This window comes from Diospyros lotus, chromosome 15 (genome assembly GCF_014633365.1).
Source record: "Diospyros lotus cultivar Yz01 chromosome 15, ASM1463336v1, whole genome shotgun sequence".
NCBI lineage: Eukaryota > Viridiplantae > Streptophyta > Magnoliopsida > Ericales > Ebenaceae > Diospyros > Diospyros lotus.
This window is the reverse complement of record NC_068352.1, coordinates 15,743,668-15,766,491: the sequence shown is the minus strand read 5'-3', so window position 1 is coordinate 15,766,491 and position 22,824 is coordinate 15,743,668. Positions and strand designations below refer to the sequence as shown.

Here is a 22,824-nt window from a genome sequence, read left to right as displayed (position 1 = left end):
TGTATGAGGACCCTTCCTTGTCCTACGCAAGGTTGGGTGTCTTACCAACTTGAGAGCTACCACCAAAGTTGAAGATTCATCTGATCTTCATGTGAGCATGTTGAAGCCTTACCATGACGATTAGGAAGACCCCAGATAAACTGTGTCCATGAGGGCATCCATGGCGATTGTCAAATCTTATGACAAGGAGATTGCAGAGATTCTAGCTGATCATGTGATTTAGCAAAGAGGAGTCACTCCAAGTTGTGAGTGCTTTGTGGTATTGAAAGGTTATCACGAGGATAAGGGAAGTTGGCTTGGCAACCAGAGGATGTGCACTTTGGCAAATCAAGGAGGAGATAGTGGCAAGCCACCAAAATGCAACGAGGAATTCTGCACCTTTGGTGGGGGAGAATCTCACACAAATTTTTGGGTTTTTCCACACAGATGGCATGCAATTTTGACTGCAGACTATTCTAGAGCCCTTCCAAGATTTTCTTTTATGTTCTATATTATTCTAGTGTGTATATTTGTATTCTATAATGTTCTAGAATATTCTTAAATATTCCTGGATGTTCTAATTTCAATTTGTATGTCTAGAATATTCCTGGACATTCTTGGGTGTTCCTAGATATTCCAGTTTCCATTTTTGTCTTGTAAAGTCTATATAAAGGGTTGAGTCTTTCATTTGTGATTACTTCAGATCTGCACTACAATAGTCTCTGTCAAAGCTTCTCTCTCTCTCTCTCTCTCTCTCTCTCTCTCCCTCTCTCTGTTTCTCTCTATAGAAGTAGCTAGTTGCTGAGGTTGCAAGGCTTGGGGAAGGCTGACTTAGCACTAAGGGAGCTTGGTTTCTACGTTAAATGTTGCATGCAGACTCGGGGGAGTGTTCTTGGGCATAACATTATGCTATCATTTGACCTAAATTTAACATGCCACAAAAGCAAAAATCATTATCACAAACTGACTGGAAAACACAAAGAAAATAATTCTTAGAAAGGAATGTAATTTGAGTACATAAGTTGAGTCAGTCTAATGGAACCTACCACTAGTTGCATCAGCTTGCATAGCTGTCGTTTGTTGAAATGGATTGTTCGGCAACGGTCTGCAGAAAAATCATATATGTTGGTATAAATATCAGAGATTATCTGTCAAACCTTTTTATGAGCAGTTTATCCAACTTAATGATAAAATGCATCTTTAAAAGATGCTGCTCAGTAGATTGTTACAAGTGTTTACAGCTAGAAGGAACTCAAATACCATGTATTCACACTTGTTTATATTACAACAATAATGCGTACTCCAAGTCTACAACTGGATAACATATGCTAATAGCCACATCTGCATAGATACTCTTACAGTAGATGCTAGTAAATGCAGATATGGTAAGCCCATTGAGTTGGATAAGCCTTTCTTATTACTAGCTAAGCTTTTACCCTATTTTTTTTTTTTTCTCTCTTTTCTGGTAGGACTTTCATACACAGACTGATTGGGAAGCACAAAGCTTTAGAGAATCAACAAGAAGCATGTGGTATTAGAAATAACTTGTCTTATATCCAAGTAAGGGCACCTTCAAAATGAATGGAAATTGTAATGACAAATGAGCCCAAGGATGATGTGGCATCAAAACGTATGCAGACAGAATATTTTATCATTATCACTTTCAAAGGCTTAGCCAAACAGTGAGAATTATGACAGAGAACTGCTAACATATTCAACCTACTTGGACGCAGAGACTTAAAGCTTTTGTTTCTGCTGTTTGTTTCTTGCATACACCATCATAAGTCAATGAAGTATAAGTTTGCCCTTGGTAACTAAAGGTAAGAGGTAACAGCCATGCAATTTATAGCAAAGAAACTGGAAACCTTATGTATGAAAATTTTTCCTGTGTACCAATATTTAATAATTCACACTTATTTATCATAGATAAATCCATCACCTGGAAGGAAGTCTTTCCTTGACTGAGAGATACCGTCTCCAATATTCCAATGTTGACTTGTGAGTTGCCTTGTCCGTGCCACCTTTATAAGCTCTTACAATGAACTCTTCACTTCTTTTTCTGCAGATGTAATCATAATATTAAAGCTTCAGCAACAAATGGAATTAATATTTAAAGAAAGAACAGATAAAACACCAAAAGCAATTGTACATGAAATATTAGACAGAAGGCATCCATAGCAACTTACTTTTGGTCAAAATTTGATAACCACTCAAGGTAAGCAGCACCAAAATACACATTTATGAAGGGCCTGTACAGAAGGTCATGATTCCCTTCTACTTGATATGTTTGGTAACCCAACTCTCTGCAAACAAATGACGGTTCTTAACTTGATTCTCACCATGAAAGCAACAAAAAAAAAGAAAAGAAAAGAAATAATGTCCTCAACTAGGAGACAAAACCCATAGGTTGTGTCTCAACAACCAACAATACCTGGCAAGCCAATCTACTGTATTTGGTAAAATTTGCATGAGGCCAACAGTAGTCTCTTTAGTTTTTTTGTTGTAACGATTAGCAATAAGCTGTCTGTCACTTTCAAGTTCTGCTATAGCACAAATCATATCCTGCAGAACAAAAAGGATAACAGATTTTTAAAGTTATAATAAGATATAACTGTACCTTTAGATATGATTTTTCAGGTTACCAATCACCAAAGACAACATAAGCCTTATTGTCTTTTGTGCTATTGCAATTTATTGCCTAAATATTCACTTCTTTAAACTGAGACAAAATACTACACATCATCCTTTTGTGCAACTGCAGTCATCTTATTTAAGGCGCAACACCATCTTTTAGATATTTGTTTTTCTTGAAATAACAAAGGGTACTGAATCTACTTCCCAACAAAAGGAACATTTTTGCAAATTGCAATTGTTAACCTTAGGACTCTTAGGTTACAACCTTAGACGAGAAAACCCTCACATAAACTCTCTCAAACACTCTCGGATGCAATGAAAGAATAGAAATAGAATATATGGACAACAGAAAAGGAAATAACAGAATAAAAAGATCAAACCAAACAGCATTAGGCGCAGATTTTATCCTGGTTCGGAATGCCTTTGGCAATCCTACATCCAGCCTTCAAACACCCACCAAGAGCAGCCTTTTATTAGGATGAAACTGATCAGTACAAAACCCAACCTCTCTCTCAATCCTATCGCTCAAGTACAGCCCTTGTTCACTCCAAGAAAACTCAAGAACACAATACATATGCCTCACTTTCTCTAAAACAAAGAATACTCACAATAAAAGAAGAGAACTTGGCAAGAGAGAGGAAGATGTTAGACTGCCGCCTTGCCCTCTTATTTATAGAGGAGGCAGAACCCCCATATAACTAATGACTATAGAGAAATTACAGTTAGACCCCCAAAGTTTACATTAATTACACTTTGGCTTAAAAAACCCTAACTGTTTAATAACTTCCAGCCAATAATCTTCCATACTTTACTGATCTTCTACCGCACAAACTCTAGGCAAACTTCAACAGCAATGCATCAAACCCATTGTAAATAATTTTCACAGTACTGGTAAACAAGACAATATATTTCTATTCTTCCATGAGCCCTCTAGGACCCAAACTCTCAACATCCCAAGTTGAAAAAATGTCACCAACAAAGCCAGGATATAAGAGACCCCATTGCAATGAGCTCCCTGGAGATATATCAACAAACAAAAACAACTAGACGGCCTTGCTAAACAAGGACTAACAGCAGGTACTTTGAGAAAATTAAATCATTTAGTTTAGGTGATTATTAAGAGTGAGAATCAGATTTAACATAAGGGAACATAAGACGTACAGTGGGGGACACAGAAATCTATTTAAAAATAACAGTTCAGTCCAGTTTCAAATGGGAACCAGTGCATGAATTGAGGCTTTCCGTTGATGAAAATTATCCTCAAGACCATCTGAGTGATATTTCAAGACAGAATATGATCCTGAACAATTAGATACAGATGCTAATGAAACCCCTAATGTAGTGAAAAGTGTATTTCCAAGGCTTTGAGAGGATAAAGCTCAATTTGTACTCTGATTACCACAATTTTAAATGATACAAACCAGGCAGAAGAAGACTTAAAGAATAATTTTGATCATACATAAGCACATGGGTGACATTGTAAAACATATTTGAGATGCCCATAGTTTTGAGTCCATGTATTAAAGTATAGATGTTCTATTGTAAGATAGCTTCCACCACGGTGAATTGACACAGTGGAAGGCAAGGGGAGTTATTTGCATTAACTCAATAAGTTTGCAGATTCCAATAATCTTTAACAACTTCATCCTTATCAAGGAAATCTAATTATTTGAATCTTCATCCTTATCAAGGAAACCCAATTATCTGAACAACCATCCTTATCATGTAGTTCACTTGATAAGAATTCATAACACCAAATAGCTTATCAATTTTATCCTGCATTAGTCCCTTTTACTTGAAATGGAACTTATCCTTGAGTTAGTACAAACCAATTATATTAGAAGTCTTTAAAATTCCCATATACAATGGCAAATGAATGACATATTTGTTGTTATCTTCTTTAAGATTTAATTGCAAAAAATAAAAAAATATTTTGTAAGATTTGTATTGATCATACTTCTCAGCTTGAGTTTATTGTAGGTCCTAACTAAAATCTCTCTTAATAGAGAAATATCAGCACCATGATCCCTTGCTCAAATTCTTTAAGATTGGTGCTTATCCATTGCTTCCGGTACCATAAATTAGATTCTTCTAGTTTTTGCTTGACTTTTGCTTGTACTTCTTGAAATTGGCCAGCTAGATTCTTTGATCAAATACTTATTTCTAGAAATTTTGGAATGTATGCAAGATCTAGAGCATGCCAAGGTGCCTAAGTAAACCAACCAGAAAGGTAAGTTTCCTGTGAAGCTATGAATCATGTTGTTGAAAATTCAACTTGGGCTAAAGCATAATCCCGTTTCCTCAGCTTGTATCATATATGTTGCAAATTAGATTTACAAGTGTGCAATTCACCACCTTTTAACCATCAATATAGAATGGGTAAACTTTAATGAAGTATCAAACATTTTCCACAATGTAGTCCTAAAGTGACTAAGAAACTTAATAGTCTCTGTCTAAAGTAATCAACCAAGGAACACTATGTAACACAATGCCCCTGAAGAACAACGAAGGAATATGGGATGTACCAACTGTCTCCTAACAAGGCATGAAATGAAACATCTTTGATAACCTGTCAACCACAAGAAAAAGAGAATCTACACCTCATTGTGTACAAGGGAGACCTAGTACAAAATCCATAAATAGATCCTCCCTTCATAATATTAACTATATTCAGGCTAATATTATCTATATTCAAGAAGAGCCATAGTCTTATCTCTGTTTGATTGACCATTCAGACCTCCTACATGCAAATCTCTAATGAGCTTCTCCCTCAGACAAGTATGTGAAATGCATAAATGATTGCCACTAAATAAGTAACCCTCATGCACATAAAAATCCACAAGATTGTGTTTTTTAGGCACTTCTCCCAAGTTTCCTTATAAAACAAATAAATACTTCATGTGGCAGCTGGCGCCCCGTCCCAAACCCGGGCACATACCCCTATCCAAAGGATAATATAGCATAGTTGCGACCGCCCATGTCCACTAGATCAAGCTGAGACATGAGGACCATGAAATCTTCCTCAAGACCTATGTCAATGCTTAGCAAGCATAAGTTTATCGTCAGGTCGAGATTAATTTGTCAGCCAAAGGATACAATTAATATAAGAAGCATTCAAGAGATCTTGCATACAATTTAACGAAACTAAACCACAAGCTATATCCATAGGATGACCCGTTCATTCATAAGATGGTACAACAAGCTTTTCATCAAGTGAAAAATTAAATATACTTCTTAACATAATACAACATGATAGTTTTCAAGCTAGCTAATAGGATTTAATACATTCATCAGAAAGAAAATCTTCTCAAAACAGTATGGCAGTTCCTCAAGTTTTCCTCCATCATCATTCTTCCCTAGGCTGAAATGGCAATACACAACATGGCATGATTGCACCACTCAATAAGGGCATATCCAACATACACACACATAATCAATGCACAAGCACACATAACATGATGCCAGCTTCTTTTCAACATATTTTTTTCTCAGGCAAACCCTCGGTTCAAGCCCCTTTTTCCCTTAGCATCATTTCATCCCACCGCTCATGGCCAGTAAGCACACCCTTGGCTAATGTTCATTACCTTTGCACAAGGGGCATCACAATATATTGAACCACACATTCAATGCATACTTGATTCAAATCATTATCATCATTTCCATAGCCATCATAATCATGCCTCTTTCATGCACATCATACACGTGCAATGCACATGAAATCATGCCATCATGCTTGCTGCCATAAAAATTTCCTACATAAATCATTCAACTTGACACACATGAGAAACTAAATAATGCACCTTACCTCAGCCAGTTCCCTCAGCTTTTTTCATTATCCCTGCAGCCTCCCTTTCTTCATCAGCTTTTTCCTCTTTTTTCCCCCTCATTTTCTTCTCCTTTTCTTTCTCTCTCGTGACCTTCTCCCTAACTTGTAGGGAGCTTCACCCTCTACCACTTTGTTCCTCAACACAATGTTTAGGTGTCCCATTTATAGGAACTCCAACCAGCTGAAGTTGTTGATGGTGAGCAAGCAAAATGGCTAACACCTAGCATTACTTGTGTTAAGCTCAAGTATAATAAAATGGGCCCACGGCACATTGGGTAAGCCCATTGTGAGGCGAAACCAAGCGAGTGGAAAATTGGGCCAAAAGGCTAAGGGGAAGAGTTAGCCGTGCAAGGCTCATTTGGCACTCAAAGGGCCAGAAGGCGGGCCAAGTAGCAGGCAAGCGTGCAAGGCAGCAGATAGCTCGCAGGCAAGCATGCACAGAGAGGCCCGCGTTGTTAGTGTATGCCCTATGAGCCAAGTGTGGTGAATTCATAAATGATACACTAAGACCTAAGTCAATGTAGGCTTCACGAACCAAGTGTGGTGGTTTGGTGACAAATACATAATGATTGTTGTAATGATAAAATAAATTAGGCACAAGCACAATTCATCCTTTTGTACTTAATTGTATATAAATGCCTAAAGATGAAGTCTCGAGGACTAAACTGTGTGGAGAGTGGTTAAAGTGTGACTTTAATTGTAAGAGCACTCAACACATACATCAAAAGGTTAGTACGTTAAAACATTGTCCCTAGTCAAGGTATCATTGAGAAAGGATATCAATGATGCATGTGAGACTGGCATATTGTTGCCTTTGTCTTAAGGAAGACAACAATCAATTTTACAATGCTGGTGGTGTGAGATCCAAGGCAAGTGTATGGGTTCTTGTTGGAGAACAAGTTCACTGGACATGACCCAACATGGGATTCCATAAGGTTTACAGGTGTCCATGGAAACCCTGGCGACAAGTGTGTAAAGTCATCCTTTGACTTGTGGTCACCATAGTATCTTGTATGTGAATTTGCATACTTTGACTCCGTTATGAAAACACCCAGTAAAGGGTGTGAACTCGACGTTGATTGGGTATGTCATGAAGCATATAAAGGTTGTGAGTGATCCAGAGAGGATTCATTGACCCTTAATGGGAGTATGTCTCTTAGGCCCCTTTGATGAAAAGATAACTGTTAAATCTATGCATAGTGAGAATTTGATTTGAGATTGGATCTTAAATCAAATACTCTTAAAGTTATCATTTTCATATATCGAAGATAGTAAGACCAAACTTAGAAGAGGTGACACCTAATCCAATCCTCTATTTGGTTGAGATACTTTAAACCGATGAAGGGATAACATTAGTGATTGCTTTTGATCCTTCTACTAATTTAGGACCTTGATGCATTGCTAGATCCCACTCAAGGTCTATTGTTCTTTTTAGGGAAAAGAATCATTGCCAACATATATAGAAGCTTAATGGGTCACATGCAATAGGACAACATAATGAGGTAATTGTGGGCTCAATAGGTTTTGTGAGTAAACCTAAGAATAAGAGCTAGTATTTCCTAAATATTAATGAGATTAATATTTAGGAAATTAATGTAAATAATGATCCTAATAATATGGGAATAAAGTCATTTAATGTCCTTGGCAAAGATGCAAACCCCAATTTGGATATGGATCCTTATTGGGCTTTAGGGTTTGGTGACTTATTACCCCAAATTATTAATTGATCTTATTTACCACTTACCTAGGGTTAATGGGCTAGATTAAGGAGTTTAATATGGGTTATAAGTGGCTGGTTTAAAATGTTTAAATAAAGCCAAGCCCAATGGAAGAGGAGCCACACATATGGGCTTAAGCCCACACAAGCTAGGGTTTCATCAAAAGTCTATATATTCTCTTGTTGAGAGTCAAATTTAGAGAAGAGAATGAAAGAGAGAAAAAACCCTAGAAGAGAGTGAGACTCTCGACCATACACAAGGTGTGCCCTCTTCCCTCAAAATTCCACCCTCTCATTGAGCTAGCACTCCACAATACCTAGGGAAGCTGCTCCCGTTGTGATTCCAAGTGCTATTTGTATGGATTACACGTTAGAGGCTGGATGTTTGTGCAGCTAGAGGCGATCATTCTCCTTCGATGACTTGCGCTACAAAAGGTAACATCTTAACCTTCCTTCATAATCTATTCTCTAGGAGTCGATCCTCTAAGGGAATCCATGAATAAAATTTTAAATTCCGCTATGTATGTCTACACAGATTCCTTCACGCACAACACTCGACCAAGGAGGAGCCTTTCTCAGTGCCACGTGCATGGTCGCACAGGCATCAATAAACCCTCTCTTGGTGTCATACGGGCGCCGAGAGACCCCCGCACGCCCAACCACGAGGCCCCCCATGCGCAAGGCGCCATGCCGACTAACCCCCTTGCCATGCTAATGCCTACTAACCCTCCTACCATGCTAATCCCGAGAAACCCCCTTTTGCCATGCTAAGGTTGAGAGACCCCCAGGTGGGGGCACCAAGCCTCGTAGGAAACCCTCCCAGGAGGCTACGAATCTCTTGAGACCCGGTCAAAGATACCTCTGAGATGCCCACTAAACTTGTTAGTCTTCCCTCTCACTATAAATAGGAGGGTCATACTCCTAAGTATGCCCACTATGCCTCTTAAACCAAAATTCTTCTTCAGGTAAAGGACTGACTTAAGCATCAGAGGGTTCGTAGGTGACCTCATCCGTGCCCCTAACTGGTTTTCTCTTTTCCAGGTTACTCGTCATTAGAGGGTCACTCGTCACCTAAGGGGTCACTCGTACACCGCCTTGAGAGGGTCTCCCATACTAAAGATTACCTCCATGAGAAGGTCTCCCATGCTAAAGATTACTACCTCAAGATGGTCTCCCATACTAAAAATATATGTTGTAGTCAGGCAACAACAATTTGGGTTCACTCCCTTTCCATGACACCCAACTGCTTGCTTTATCAAGCTAAGGGATAGCTCACCTCCTCCTAGAATTTCCTAGCATCAAGAAGAATCAGCTAGAGTTTGCTAGGGGGGTTCATTAATCCCACTTAACAACCCTTAATCCTTTTGATTAGCCACTAATCCAACTTCCATGAATCTTAACCAAAATTAATTATCTTATATCATTGGAATCCTCTCAACAAACCCTACAACATATCTAAAGGCCACAACTTTCATCATTCTTCCCTCATGTTTGTCCATTTCAAGAACCTCCTAGCTGTAGAGATCTGATCCAAGAAATTTTCAATATACATATCAACTAAACATCGGAATATCAACCTTTACCAATATTCTTGAAATTCTATATCATCTTCCCTCAAATGGAATTGGCCATATGATTCTTCTTCATCGCCTATATCAAAATCATCCACTTCACAGGTTTGATGAGGATTGCATGAATTACTGCTTGATATGCCACTTTGTAGATTTCCATGTGTCTAACACCATCTTGGCCATGGATTACTTCTCTAATGCCTTGTACATGAGTGTTCTAGTTTCAGTTCAAGCTAAGTCACATATAGCACGCATATCACCAATTTTAATAACTGCACGCTTGTGTTCTTCAACCACCTTCATCAAATATTTAATCCCATGAGCAACATCAATGAAATTCCTTCCCTCACCTCCATTATATTGGACAAGGCAAACTCCTTGCTCAATAAGTTAGGAGTCCAACAAAGAAAATGAAGAAATATACTTAGAGACATGCAAAAATTTATCCATCTAAAATTGGCCACCCTAAATACCTATATAAGGGATGCATTCTATATCAGATAACACTCATAAGATATCTGATAAGACTAACAAACTAACAACCTTATAAGAAAAAGTTGAAAAAGGTTTCTGAAGAAATTCGAAAGAACAATGAAAACTATCGTACTCTTCTCCATTAGCAACTAGGATTAAATATACACGACTCCTAGTTTGATACAAACTTATCTCATAAACTTTAGCTACTAGATAAACTCCTAAATTCTAGTACAAGATAACAAGATAAAATAATTCTAACTAATTTACAAATAATACACATATATTAGATCGGCTTGAAGAGTTATCCTCCTCTTATTCCTTCAATCTTATCCACGGATCATCTCCCCAATCCTTTAGGATTGGTGATTGGTTGTTGCATTTTTATCTTTCAACACCCCCTCTCAAGCTAAGGAATATATATCAAATATTCCCAGCTTGCTTCTTATATATTCAAAACTTTGTTTTCCCATTGCTTTGGTCAAAATGTTTGCATGTTGTTCTTCTGTTTGAACATAAATCAACTTAATGTTGCCATCCTCAAGCTCTTGTTTGACAAAATGGCGATCAATTCGGACATGCTTCATCCAGTCATGCTGCACCGGATTGTTGACAATGTTGATAGCTGATTTGCTATCACTATAAGGAATTTTAGGAGATAATATTGCCATAGACAAGTCATTCAACAGTCTTTCCACCCATACCATTTCACAAATTGCTTGAGCAATTGAGCGATACTCTACTTCAGCACTGCTGCAAGCTACCACTTGTTGTTTCTTACTCCGCCAAGTCACCAAGTTGCCCCATAATTTTGTACAGTAGCCTGATGTGGATTTGCTATTTTCCACAGCACCTGCCCAATCAGAATTAGCATAGCCTATTATCCCTTTGTCTCGGCTTTTTGTAAATAGTAGACCCTTACTCGGGGTTCCTTTAAGATATTTAAGGATGTGATAAGCTGCTTCCAAGTGTCTCCCAGTCGATGAATGCATGAATTGACTAACAATACCCACAGCATAAGTAATATCCGGTCTTGTGTGAGATAAATAAATTAGTTTGCCTACCAATCGTTGGTACATGCCTTTGTCCACTAGAAGCTCTTCTTTTCCTTCTCTGTTCTTCCAGTTAGGTTCTAGAGGTGTGCTTGCTAGTTTACACCCCAATTTGCCCGTCTCTTTTAGCAAGTCAAGAGTGTACTTTCTTTGGGATACAAAAATGCCATTCTTACTTCTTGCAACTTCCAAACCAAGAAAATATCGCAGTTCCCCCAACTCTTTTACTTCAAAGGCCTGCCTTAGCTGTTCTTTTAGTTTCTCAATTTCTTGGTTATCATCTCCAGTGATAATGATATCATCCACATAGACTATTAGAATTGTTCTCCTACCATCCTCCTTGATCTTTGTAAAGAGTGTGTGATCCGCTTGTCCCTGCTTATATCCTAGCTTATATAAAGTATCACTAAATCTTTTAAACCATGCTCTAGGTGATTGCTTTAAGCCGTATAGAGATTTTTTTAATTTGCATACCTTATCTCTTGTATTGTCTTTCTCAAACCCTGGTGGTATCCTCATATAAATCTCCTCCTCTAAATCTCCATTTAGGAAGGCGTTCTTGATGTCCAATTGGTGCAGTTTCCAGTCTAGGTTTGCTGCTAAGGACAGTAGAATCCGAATTGAATTGAGTTTGGCCACGGGAGCAAATGTTTCTTCATAATCCAAACCTTGAATTTGAGTAAATCCCTGGGCAACAAGCCTTGCTTTATACCTTTCCAAACTTCCATCTGATTTATACTTTAGAGTGAATACCCACTTGCTATCAACTGCCTTCTTTCCCTCCGAAAGATCCATAATTTCCCATGTACCATTTTTCTCCAAGGCTGCTATTTCTTCCATAATTGCCATCTTCTAGTTTTCATCCTGCAATGCTTGATAAATGTTTCTAGAGATAGTTACAATGTCTAAACTGATAGTAAATGCCTTAAAGGAGGGAGACAATTTTGAGTGCCCGATGAAATCATTAATAGGATGCTTGGTGCACATCCTTTTACCTTTCCTCAATGCAATTGGGACACTTAGGTTATCAACAAGTTGTTGTTGTATATCAGTATCAACTGTCTTGTTTGGACTTACCTACAGATTTGACAGATTGGTTGGCTGGAGATTAGCAACTTTAGGTCTTCTGGAATAAACCTTTAGAGGTTTCGTCAGGTCTTAATCATCCTGCTGGATTTCAGTCTCCTCTTTCTCCTCTTCTTGATGAGTTTCAGCAGGAGGAAGACTAGTAAGGGGATCAAGAGGCACAGAGATGACTGTACTCCAATTGTGGATTGGATTTTCATTTTGAGTAGTATTGTGGAAGAATGGTTGGTTCTCAAGAAAGGTGACATCACAAGAAATAATGAACTTGCGAGTTGTTGGGTTATAACACTTATAGCCTTGTTGGGTAGGAGAGTATCCAACAAACACACATTTAAGAGCTTTTGGGTCAAGCTTGGATGAATTTAACTGGTTCTGATGTACGAAGGAGGTACACCCGAAGACCTTAGGAGCAAGACTGTTTAAGGCCCTGGAATAATGAAGGAAAGCTTCAAGGAAGACATTTAAGGGGGTTTTATAGTTTAAGGTCTTTGAAGGAAGTTGATTGATGAGGTAGGATGCGATAAGAACAGCCTCTCCCCAATAAGAATGGGGAACTGATTGAGTGAACATAAGAGCCTTAACTATCTCAAGTAAATGCCGGTTCTTCCTCTCGGCTATCTATCCCATTTTGTTGAGGGTTGTATGGGCAAGAGTTTTAGTGAACAATACCATGCTCATTTAGATAATGGTTAAAGTCATTTGAGAAGTATTCTGGACCAATGTCACTTCTTAAAATATGAATGGAAGTTTGGAAAATATTCTTAACCATGAGATGAAACCGTTTGAAAACCATATAGGTTTCAGATTTATCTTTCATGAGGAAGATCCAGCAAACTCGTGTGTGATCATCAATGAATGTGATGAACCACCGAGTGTTTGTTAGATTTGAAAGTCTGGCTAGTCCCCAAATGTCACTGTGGACTAAATGAAATGGCTGAGATGGTTTGTAGGAGTGTTTCGAATGAGAGCTCTTCGTTTGTTTTGCAAGAATGCAATGTTCACAATAGAAATCCTGAATTTTATTGATAGAAATTGAAGGATACAAGACTCTAAGACACTCGAAGCTAAGATGTCCTAATCTTTGATGCCATAACATTAAATCAGAATCTGAAACTGCAGCTAAAGAGAATTGAACAAATGACCTACACTCCTTTTGGTAATCAAGATTGACGATTTGATAAAGACCTCCCTTCTCTTCAACTTTGCCAATCGTCCTCCCCGAAGATTTGTCCTGAAAAACACAATGGGAAGAAAAGAACATCACTAAACAGTCCTTATCCTAAGTAATCTTGCTTACTGACAGCAAGTTACATCTCAAATTTGGCACATAGAGAACTGACTCTAATTTTAGCCTTGCTACATAAGCTGTGCCCCTTCCTTGGACTAAAGTATTAGTTCCATCAGCCATAAATATAATAATATTCTGATCACAAGGTTTAAACTTGGATAGAATTTCAAGATCACCTATCATGTGATCTGATGCACCGGTATCTATAATCCAAACACCTGTGGTCAGCCTTTTAGAGAACAAAGAATGACTGATCTTACCTTGTTTAGCTAAGGATACCACCTGATTACTGTTGTTGTCCACACTTTCGGTTGTTTTCTGCACCTTGGGTTGATTTAGCAACTGCTGGAGAGCTTCTAATTGATCTAAGGTTAAAGAGATTGGCCTTGGTGTTGAATTCCCTTTTTCAAACTCCACCATATGGGCGGACTGCACACCTTTTCGCTAGTTCCTTGGTTTCCAATTGGCTGGTTTCCCATGAAGCTTCCAGCAAGTGTCCCTAGTATGATAGGGCTTGTTACAATGGTCACACCATTGCCTATCTCACTGCATCTCTCCCTTAGCTGTAATAGATGGCCAGCCACGAGATATGTTTAAGGCAGAACTCTATAACATGCCTTCGTTTGTTGAACCACTAGGTAGCATCACTTTCTTTCTACTCTCCTCCCTTCTTACTTTGGCAAATACTTCTATCATAGAGGGAAAGGGCTTAGTTCCAAGCAATCATCCTCTAACCTCATCCAAATCTGAATTTAGACCTTGCAAGAAGTCAAATATCCTTTCTTTCTCCGCCATCTTGCTATACTTCCTTCCATCAGCCGAGCATTCCCATGTGATCTCATGAAAGAGATAAATCTCTTGCCATAATTCAGTCAAGGTATTGTAGTACTCAGTTACCGTGTTGTTACCTTGCTTTGTTGATCAAATGGTGGATCGAACTTGGAAGCTTTGGGCGGTATTTTTGAGATCTGAATAGATCTCTCAAACTGCATTCTCGCTTGCTGTTTTGTAGAAGAGGTAAGTTCTTCCTACCTTTGGCTCCATTGAGTTCACTAGCCATGCCATGACAATAGCATTCTCAGCTTCCATACTCCATATGCTGTTGAATCTTGGCTCGGCTTTACAATTTCTCCAGTTAGATAGCCTACCTTCCCTTTTCCTTTAATCACAAGCATAACTGATTGGGACCACTCTCGGAAGTTGGTTCCATTCAGCTTGTGTAAAGTAATCTGGAGGGAAGATCCATCGAAGGCTAAGGAAGAATGTGACAAGGTTGCAGAGACTGGACCGTTCTGTGTTGGGAGGGGAATAGAAGTCCCTGTACTGGCTGTTTGATCATCAGCCATGACGCAAGTTAAAGAGTTCTCTTACAATTAGAACTCTAAATGACTAGTAGCTATAGAAACTCGAAACCGAGCTCTCATACCATGAAGAAATCCGATAGAACAATGAAAACTATCGTACTCTTCTCCATTAGCAGCTAGGATTAAATATACAAGACTCCTAGTTTGATACAAACTTATCTCCTAAACTTTAGCTACTAGATAAACTCTTAAATTCTAGTACAAGATAACAAGATAAAATAATACACATATATTAGATAGGCTTGAGGATAACTCGAAAGAGCTATCCTCCTCTTATTCCTTCAACCATATCCACGAATCATCTCCTCAATCCTTTAGGATTGGTGATTGGTTGTTGCATCTTTATCTTTCAACAGTTTCTAAATCCTATCAATTTGTATCAACATAAGAAAACAACTACATATTATATCAATTTAGATACAAGGATTCTAAGTTCCCATTATCTTAGTAACTTCATCCTTATCAAGGAAACCTAATTATCCCAACAATAACATCCTTTTCAAGTAGTTTAGACAAGGATTCTGTCATGTACCTAGGGTTTAGCCTAGGGTTGGATTGGCAATCGGAAGGATCCAATTGAATAGAACTGAGAACAAAATGATTGGAGAGAGAAATGGAACAGAAATGGGGGAAGAAATTAGAGGGAAATGAGGGAGAATTGCAGAAGGGAATGAGGGGGAGAATGGGAGAGAATTCTAGAGAGAAAAATGAGAGATTCAATATCATTCTAAACATCCTTTCCCTCCGTTTACAATAGCCCTTTATATAGGCATATATGGCTGCATAACCACCCCCATGTGCTTCTAACCAATTGCTAAAATATCTCCAAACAACTATCATAAGCCTATTACTATATTACCCTTTTATTGCTCCTTAGGTCATGACAATTCCCACCTTCTTAAGAGGGTTCTTGTCCCCAAGAACTTGCAGCAAGTAGCCAAGACTCTTCATCCAATCCCAATCCTCTCTATCTGATTTATTCTTCTATCTTTCATTCTCCTTCTAGGTCACGTCTTCTTCATCCTTAGGTTTCCAAAATCAATTCCAGGCATAATTTGGCCTAGAACTTCAATAAAAGCAACCTGATTGATTTCAAGCCCACTACAATCACCTCCTACAATTGCTATCCAATCAAGATTGATCTCCACTTTAAGAACATAATCAGCCATTGATTCATTCCCCAATGCAATAGACAGCAACTCAGATTTGCCAGTGGAAGTAAAAACCAACACAACAATGAGAGTTTTGTTCCCTTCAACAAAACTTTTGACTACTTTAGTACCAACTATTCCCGAAATTCCTTATCAAATCCACGTGCTTTCACAACATTAGAAGACATTTCCACTGAAAATATATCTCCAATCATACCCTTTCCAGTGACAGTAGGGAACTCCAATTTCTTTACCACCCGAGAGTCGCTCTGACACTGCAGCTCACCGATTGGAATTTGAGCAATTAAAATAGCAGAAAGCGCTTCCTTCCCAGTTGTCTCCTGCTTGCTGCCATACACCCAAGATTTTTCCTCCACAATTTCCTCCTCCAATGGTGCCCCAGTGTCCCTCCCTGTAATTTCCCTTCCTGTGTGGTCATATTGATTGCATAGGAAGGGAGGAGCAAGTTCCACAGGTTCCTCAATGGCTGAAACATGGCCTCCATCCCCAATATGATTTATAGCCAGATCATCTGAGGAAACCATCTCCCTATCCGAACTATCAGAGGCATGAAAGCCATCATCATAGCAGTTCTAATCTCCCATCTGATTTGTAAACTGATTCCCAACCCAATTTTCAACTTCCTGCTCTTGTAAAATGTGGTTTGCACGGATCTCTTGTAAAATGTGGTCTGCAGACTGATCGGCTTTGTTCACCAAATTGTTGTATCTGCCTCAATTCACTACTAAAATCGATGGATTCATAGTCGAGGAACGATGCTCTGATACCAATTTGTCATGTACCTAGGGTTTAGACTAGGGTTGAATTGGCAATCGGAAGGATCCGATTGAATAGAATCGAGAATAAAATGATTGGAGAGGGAAATGGGACAAAAATGAGGGAAGAAATTAGAGGGAAATGAGGGAGAATTGCAGAAGGGAACGAGAGGGAGAATTCTAGAGAGAAAAATGAGAGATTCAATATCATTCTAAACATCCTCTCCATACGTTTACAGTAGCCCTTTATACAAGCATATATGGCTGCATAACCACCCTCATGTGCTTCTAACCAATTGCTAAAATATCTCCTAACAACTATCATAAGCCTATTACCATATTACCCTTTTATTGCTCCTTGGTTCATGACAGATTCCTAACTCCTGATTTCTTAGAAATTTTATCCCACATCTCCAACAAGCAATGCAATGGACCAGTTAGCCTAATGTGTAGAGAACATGCTAGGAAAAAATTGTAGTTAAAAAAAAGGAATTTGACAAAATTTAAATTTCATAATGCATTTGACTTGCCACAGATTTGGGAATCTCACAAGATTTCTGAATAGCTTTCAACATTAGAAGATAAACGCAATGGAATCTTTTATAAGATGTTGCAATACCACATATAATCCAAGTATGGAATAACATACCAAATCTATTTGTGAAACAAAATGCCTGCTCACAATTATCCCAGCCACAGCCTGTATGGACAGCATTGCATGAAGTTGAATAAAAACAAAGTCAGTGATAGATCACTTGAATAGAATCCTTAATAAGATAATCAAAATGTATCTCATTAGAAGTGAATAAAACCTCAAATCATAAAAAAATTGTGAAGGACTAAAATCACAGAGACATGAACTCTTTATTTTCTGTGTCATGGAGAAAGAAGGTACAGCCTTTGAATCATTGAATTTGTGGTGACTGTGAAGGTAAGTTGAGTGTTTTGGAACCTTTAACCTATTTGAGCTCTCCCAAACAATGTCTGCTAAGAAGTTAAATTTTTTCTCATGTCTTTTATGCTATCCAAAGATACATCACAGCAAGAGTGTGACCATAATTTCACTTACCCTCATCTCAGTTTGTGTAAGATAAGGCTGGCCATCAGGATCCCGTGATAGGTGGACCTTCTGTCCTACAGTCTCTCCAGCTTTATCCCATTCAGTTGCAACATATGGATCCATCCACAATGCTTCCAAGTCGTGGGGTTCAATGCAATCATCCCAATACTTGAAGCTGACAGCCATCCTGTAAATTTGCGATTTCCTATTGCATCTAATAAAAGAAGAAAGGCCAGTTTTAAGGGGAAAAAAAGAAGAAAGAAGAGGTCGTCTCTGAATACACTAGCTAATCACATCCAAGCCTTAGGTAGCAAGCATACAGTATTTGCACTTATCAAGAGGATAAATAAATAAATTGCCTATATCAGACAACCTACAATTCAACAACATTATTTCTCAATCTAGTGAAAACATTAGTCTGACCTTATTTTCAGTTAATAATCATAATAAAAAATCCAGAATTCTCGTGCGCACAAACAAGAATGAATAATTAATTATATTAATAAACAGTACAAAATTTGTCAAGCAAAACTAACTACCTATGGAAAATAAAATCATTACAGGGATCGAATCTCGAGTATTATCAATTATAGAAGATCATCATGCAAGGGTATGCATAAAGAAAGACAGGGGATCTCACAAAGAAGTAATAATCACTGTAAGAGATGCAACAAATGCAGAAACGCAATTTTGATCCCTTCCCTTCTCTTCTCGTAAAATTGTTGTGGCTTGACTTGGGAGGAAGAGACAACAAATTGAAAAGGCCGCCGGGGGGGTGCAAAACAGATGGCCTTAGGTTCCCCCTTCTCCCTCTGTTTCGCCCCTCCCCGCCTGGAACTGATGAGAAACCGGAAATGGAAAGAGAGATGGTAAGAAAATTAAATTAGAATATAGAATAGGACCAACCGTGAAAGTGCAGCAATTTTCTCGGAAAGTTTGTGAATGTGGTTGATCGTCTGGAACATGGTGGATTTGGGACTCCATTTTGGGCGAAATTTTGGGAGTTTGGTGGCGGAGATTATCACAGAACGGCGACATCTGGCTGGCCGTGCGCACCAGCACCATCATCATCATCATCTATCTCCAGACTGTAGATTTGGCACCATACCGAGCACAGTTAGCCTCCAATGAGCCAACAAAGACTTGTGTGTTTCCCTTCCTGCTCGCCCTTGCCGCGAGAGCATTTGCATGCACTCTTCTCATGTACATCCGCGGCTTCTTTGTTTGTACTTCATAATAAATTAATTATTATATTTTAATGTTATTATTACAATTATTTTTTTTTTTAATTTTTGTTAAGAATAAAATTATTTTCAATTCGGACAATAATTATTTTTTGTAATCCAAATTATGAAATATTTTAAATGCATCTGAATAAAATGTATAGGAACAATTGACTGTTAGGCACATTTAAAACATTTCATAATTCTGTAAAAACAAAAATTATAGTCTATATTAAAAATAATCAATTTCTTTTGTAAATTCTATTAATAAAACTTAATGTAGCATATATTTAGTATAAATTTTAAAATCACTTGATATTAGAATTAAAAGTAAATTAATTGTGCACAACTAAACATTATCTTTTATCAAATTAAGTTCTAAACTTTTTGGAGATAGTCACAATCCCTTTTATATTACTAATAATGTTAAGTAATTTAGTCGTATATCCTTAACCTTTGGGTCTTTACTATAAACACCTATTGACTTTATTTTTTTACTAAATTGATCTAGAGAAGAAATAATATTAATTAAATTAATTTAAAATTATCCTTAATCATTAATCTATTTAATTAAGTTAAATTAAATCAAATTTAATAAAAAAAAATAAAATTCAAGAAGATCAACTGTGATTCATTGGATTTCGTAGCTAAAAGTTGGTTTTTTTTTTTTTTTTAATGATCACTTAGGCATTTGGGTTTCGTTCGACTAATTCTAGAAAAAGTGACATTCTCTCCTGGTTCGTCTTTTGAGTAAATTCGAATGCAATCATAGTCTATACACACTCAAAGTAGATTTTCAAGAAACGACTACCCTCTTTGTGGATCCCATCTTTACGTCGTGCAGACAAGACCCTCAAAAAGGCAACATGGCACAACATAACCCTACCTCCACTTGGGTAACTTATCTTTCAACTTTACTGTTGTCTTCTAACTAATGTTATCTTCCACCAATAATTTTGCCTTTTAAGATGTCACAAAAATTCTAACATCTGATGCTTATACTATCCTTCTTATATTTTACTATTGCACCATGCCCGTGGGGGCTAAATGCTGGTATTCTTAGAATTACCGCCCTTGTGCAATTCCTCACCACTCGTGCCCTCAATTTCAATCGAGAAGGTAAAAGTTGGTATTCTAATTCTTATTTTGGTTTGCTTTCTCCCTTCCGCTTTACATTCATCAGAACTTATCCCATAAGTTATAAAAGGTTATTGGTTCATTTTATTTTTTATCTATTTTAAAATTAACTTAATTTAACTAAATTAAATAGAGATTAAGAATAATTAAACTTAATTTAATTTAATTAATACCGGTTCTTATTAAAAGGGTGTATTACAGTCAAACTTTTAAAATAGTAGTAGACATTGAGTAATATTTCAAAATTACAAATTCTAACATATAAAAAAAAATTAGTTAAAACATTAATAGTAATTTTTTAATTTAAATAAAATTATTTAAAACATTATAATTATTAATACAATGTATACAATTATTTACATTCATAAAACTTTACAAATTCTTTTAAGTTTATTTTAACACGATAAGTATATTTGAATCATGAAAATGAGAAAAATAGAAAAAGCATTTATTTTAATGTAATTTATGCAACTAATAATTTAGATTAATGTGATTTTAAACTCATTTGAAAAATATTAAAATCTGTTAAAACAAATTTCTAGATTTTTAAAAATTCCTTTAAAAAAATTTTAATTTATAAAAGCCAACAAATTTCTTTAATATTGTAAAATTTTTATGTAATGAGGGAAAATCATTTCATAAATAATATAATTTAATAACTTTAATAGTGTAAATTATATTAATATAATTTAATTTGTTTTAAATGCTCTAGGTTGAGCTTTAAATGTATTATAATAAATAAACTCTCAATAATGCATTAGTTTAAATATTTAATTATTTTTATATAAAAATTATGCAATATCCCATCGTCGAAGTGTTAGCTCATCACATGAGGAGAATACCTAATCAAAAACTAAAAGATGGGGGTAATTGGGTTAAGTCAGAGAATACCTAAACAGAAACTAAAAGATAGGGGTAATTGGGTTAAGTCGATGATCTAATTCTTCCACTCACCAACTAAGGAAGAATTTTTAACGAAAACGTAAAAGTCTTCCCTTGTGAATACTCCCTTTGTATGCAACATTTAGTCGAAAGTGAGTTTTTCATACTTTGTACTTGTAATTAATTTTGTGATTTCCCCCTCATAAATGCATATCATAACATTTGAATACATGCTCCATTTCTCCACATTACTTATATCATTAACAAGCACATAAGATAATACACACCATTGAGCCTGGGACCCTACATACAATATCTAAAACTTAATTTACAATAACAACTAGCCTCCGGCTAGACTATAACAACTTAAACTTATATGCATAGTTTAACATTTGCTCGAGTGAATACATGCTAACGATCAAATTGTAGAAACTCAACAACGCTCGTGGACTAACCTATCAAGTTAGTTGGCAACCTTTTCCTTTCTTTTCGATGTTCCTACATCTACTATTTAAGAGCGAACAAAAAGATAGAGTTGAAATAAACATGAGTATATAGAGGGCACGAGTACAGAGGATGTGGAACATGAGTGCAATAATGTCATCAAATCATTTGTATTCAATCATGGGACTTGACCAATCTAGGAAATACTTACTAGGAAAGGATTATTGAATTCCAACCTCTTTTATTAGACGACAATCTACTATGTCAAACCACAACTAGCTTTATCCATTTGCCACCAAGAACTTTTCATAGAAGCACAACTTTAGATTCCCGTAATCAAGGCAACAAAACGAGCAAACTGTCCCACATGTCCATGGACTCATTTCAATTCAATATTTATGCAACGCGGTGTTACGTATGTAAGTCAAATAATTTCCATGCATATGCAATGCATTACATCAACCAATGTCTGAAAGAACTTATAGGAGTGTCCACTTAAGAGAGGGTGAATTGGGTGTGTTGAAAATTTTTATTATACTAGAAAATGATGCACCAAAGCTATTTAAAAGATATTATTTCATTTCAATGATAGAAATAGATGCAATAAAGATTTTCAAAGATCAATGTTTATGATTTTAACTTTCAAATTTCATGAGAAAACATTTTCATTTAGAATGTAAAAACTAAAATAGTTAGGTGGTGTTTTATTCATATTTTAGTTTTTAATTTTGAATTTTGAATTTATTTCTAGTTTTGTGTTTTGAGTGTCTGTTTTGAGTTTTTTAAAAACTTATTCTTTTTGTCATTCTGAAAAATTATTTCTTAAAACAGAAACTAAAAAACGCGTTTACTTTGAAATTTTAAAAAAAATATTTTATAATATTTTATTCAATAAATTTGATTATTAAATAATAAATTTAACTCTTTTTAATATAACATTTCATATTAAATATTATTATACATAATATGTGTAATACACTTAATAATATACTATATGTTATCCTATATTTTTAATTATAATATAGATATACTACATTTTCAAAATTTTAAATAAATATATATATAATTTTATTTTCTAAATTTAAGAATAAATTTTTCTCTTTTATTTTTCCCTTCTTTCCTTTTTTTTTTCTTTTTCTTTTTCCATTTTCTCCAACGCC

At 36.5% G+C, this 22,824-nt stretch overlaps 1 protein-coding gene across 2 annotated transcripts in view; it reads right to left on the bottom strand.

Moving 5' to 3' along the window:
* Positions 1-19,183, bottom strand: part of LOC127792653 (uncharacterized) — a 34,239-nt gene extending 15,056 nt beyond the window's left edge. Inside the window, exons 1-8 of one of the 2 annotated variants that reach the window (XM_052323254.1) lie at positions 18,885-19,183; positions 18,619-18,790; positions 17,988-18,192; positions 17,568-17,618; positions 2,411-2,541; positions 2,166-2,282; positions 1,919-2,038; positions 1,026-1,084 (exon numbers count right to left, since the gene is read on the bottom strand). In XM_052323254.1, coding sequence (XP_052179214.1) covers positions 1,026-1,084; positions 1,919-2,038; positions 2,166-2,282; positions 2,411-2,541; positions 17,568-17,618; positions 17,988-18,164 — 655 coding nt within the window. In that variant the 5' untranslated portion in view covers positions 18,165-18,192; positions 18,619-18,790; positions 18,885-19,183. The remainder of the gene's footprint in view (positions 1-1,025; positions 1,085-1,918; positions 2,039-2,165; positions 2,283-2,410; positions 2,542-17,567; positions 17,619-17,987; positions 18,193-18,618; positions 18,791-18,884) is intronic. The other variant, XM_052323252.1, reaches the window with a different exon arrangement.
* Positions 19,184-22,824: the final 3,641 nt, after the last annotated feature.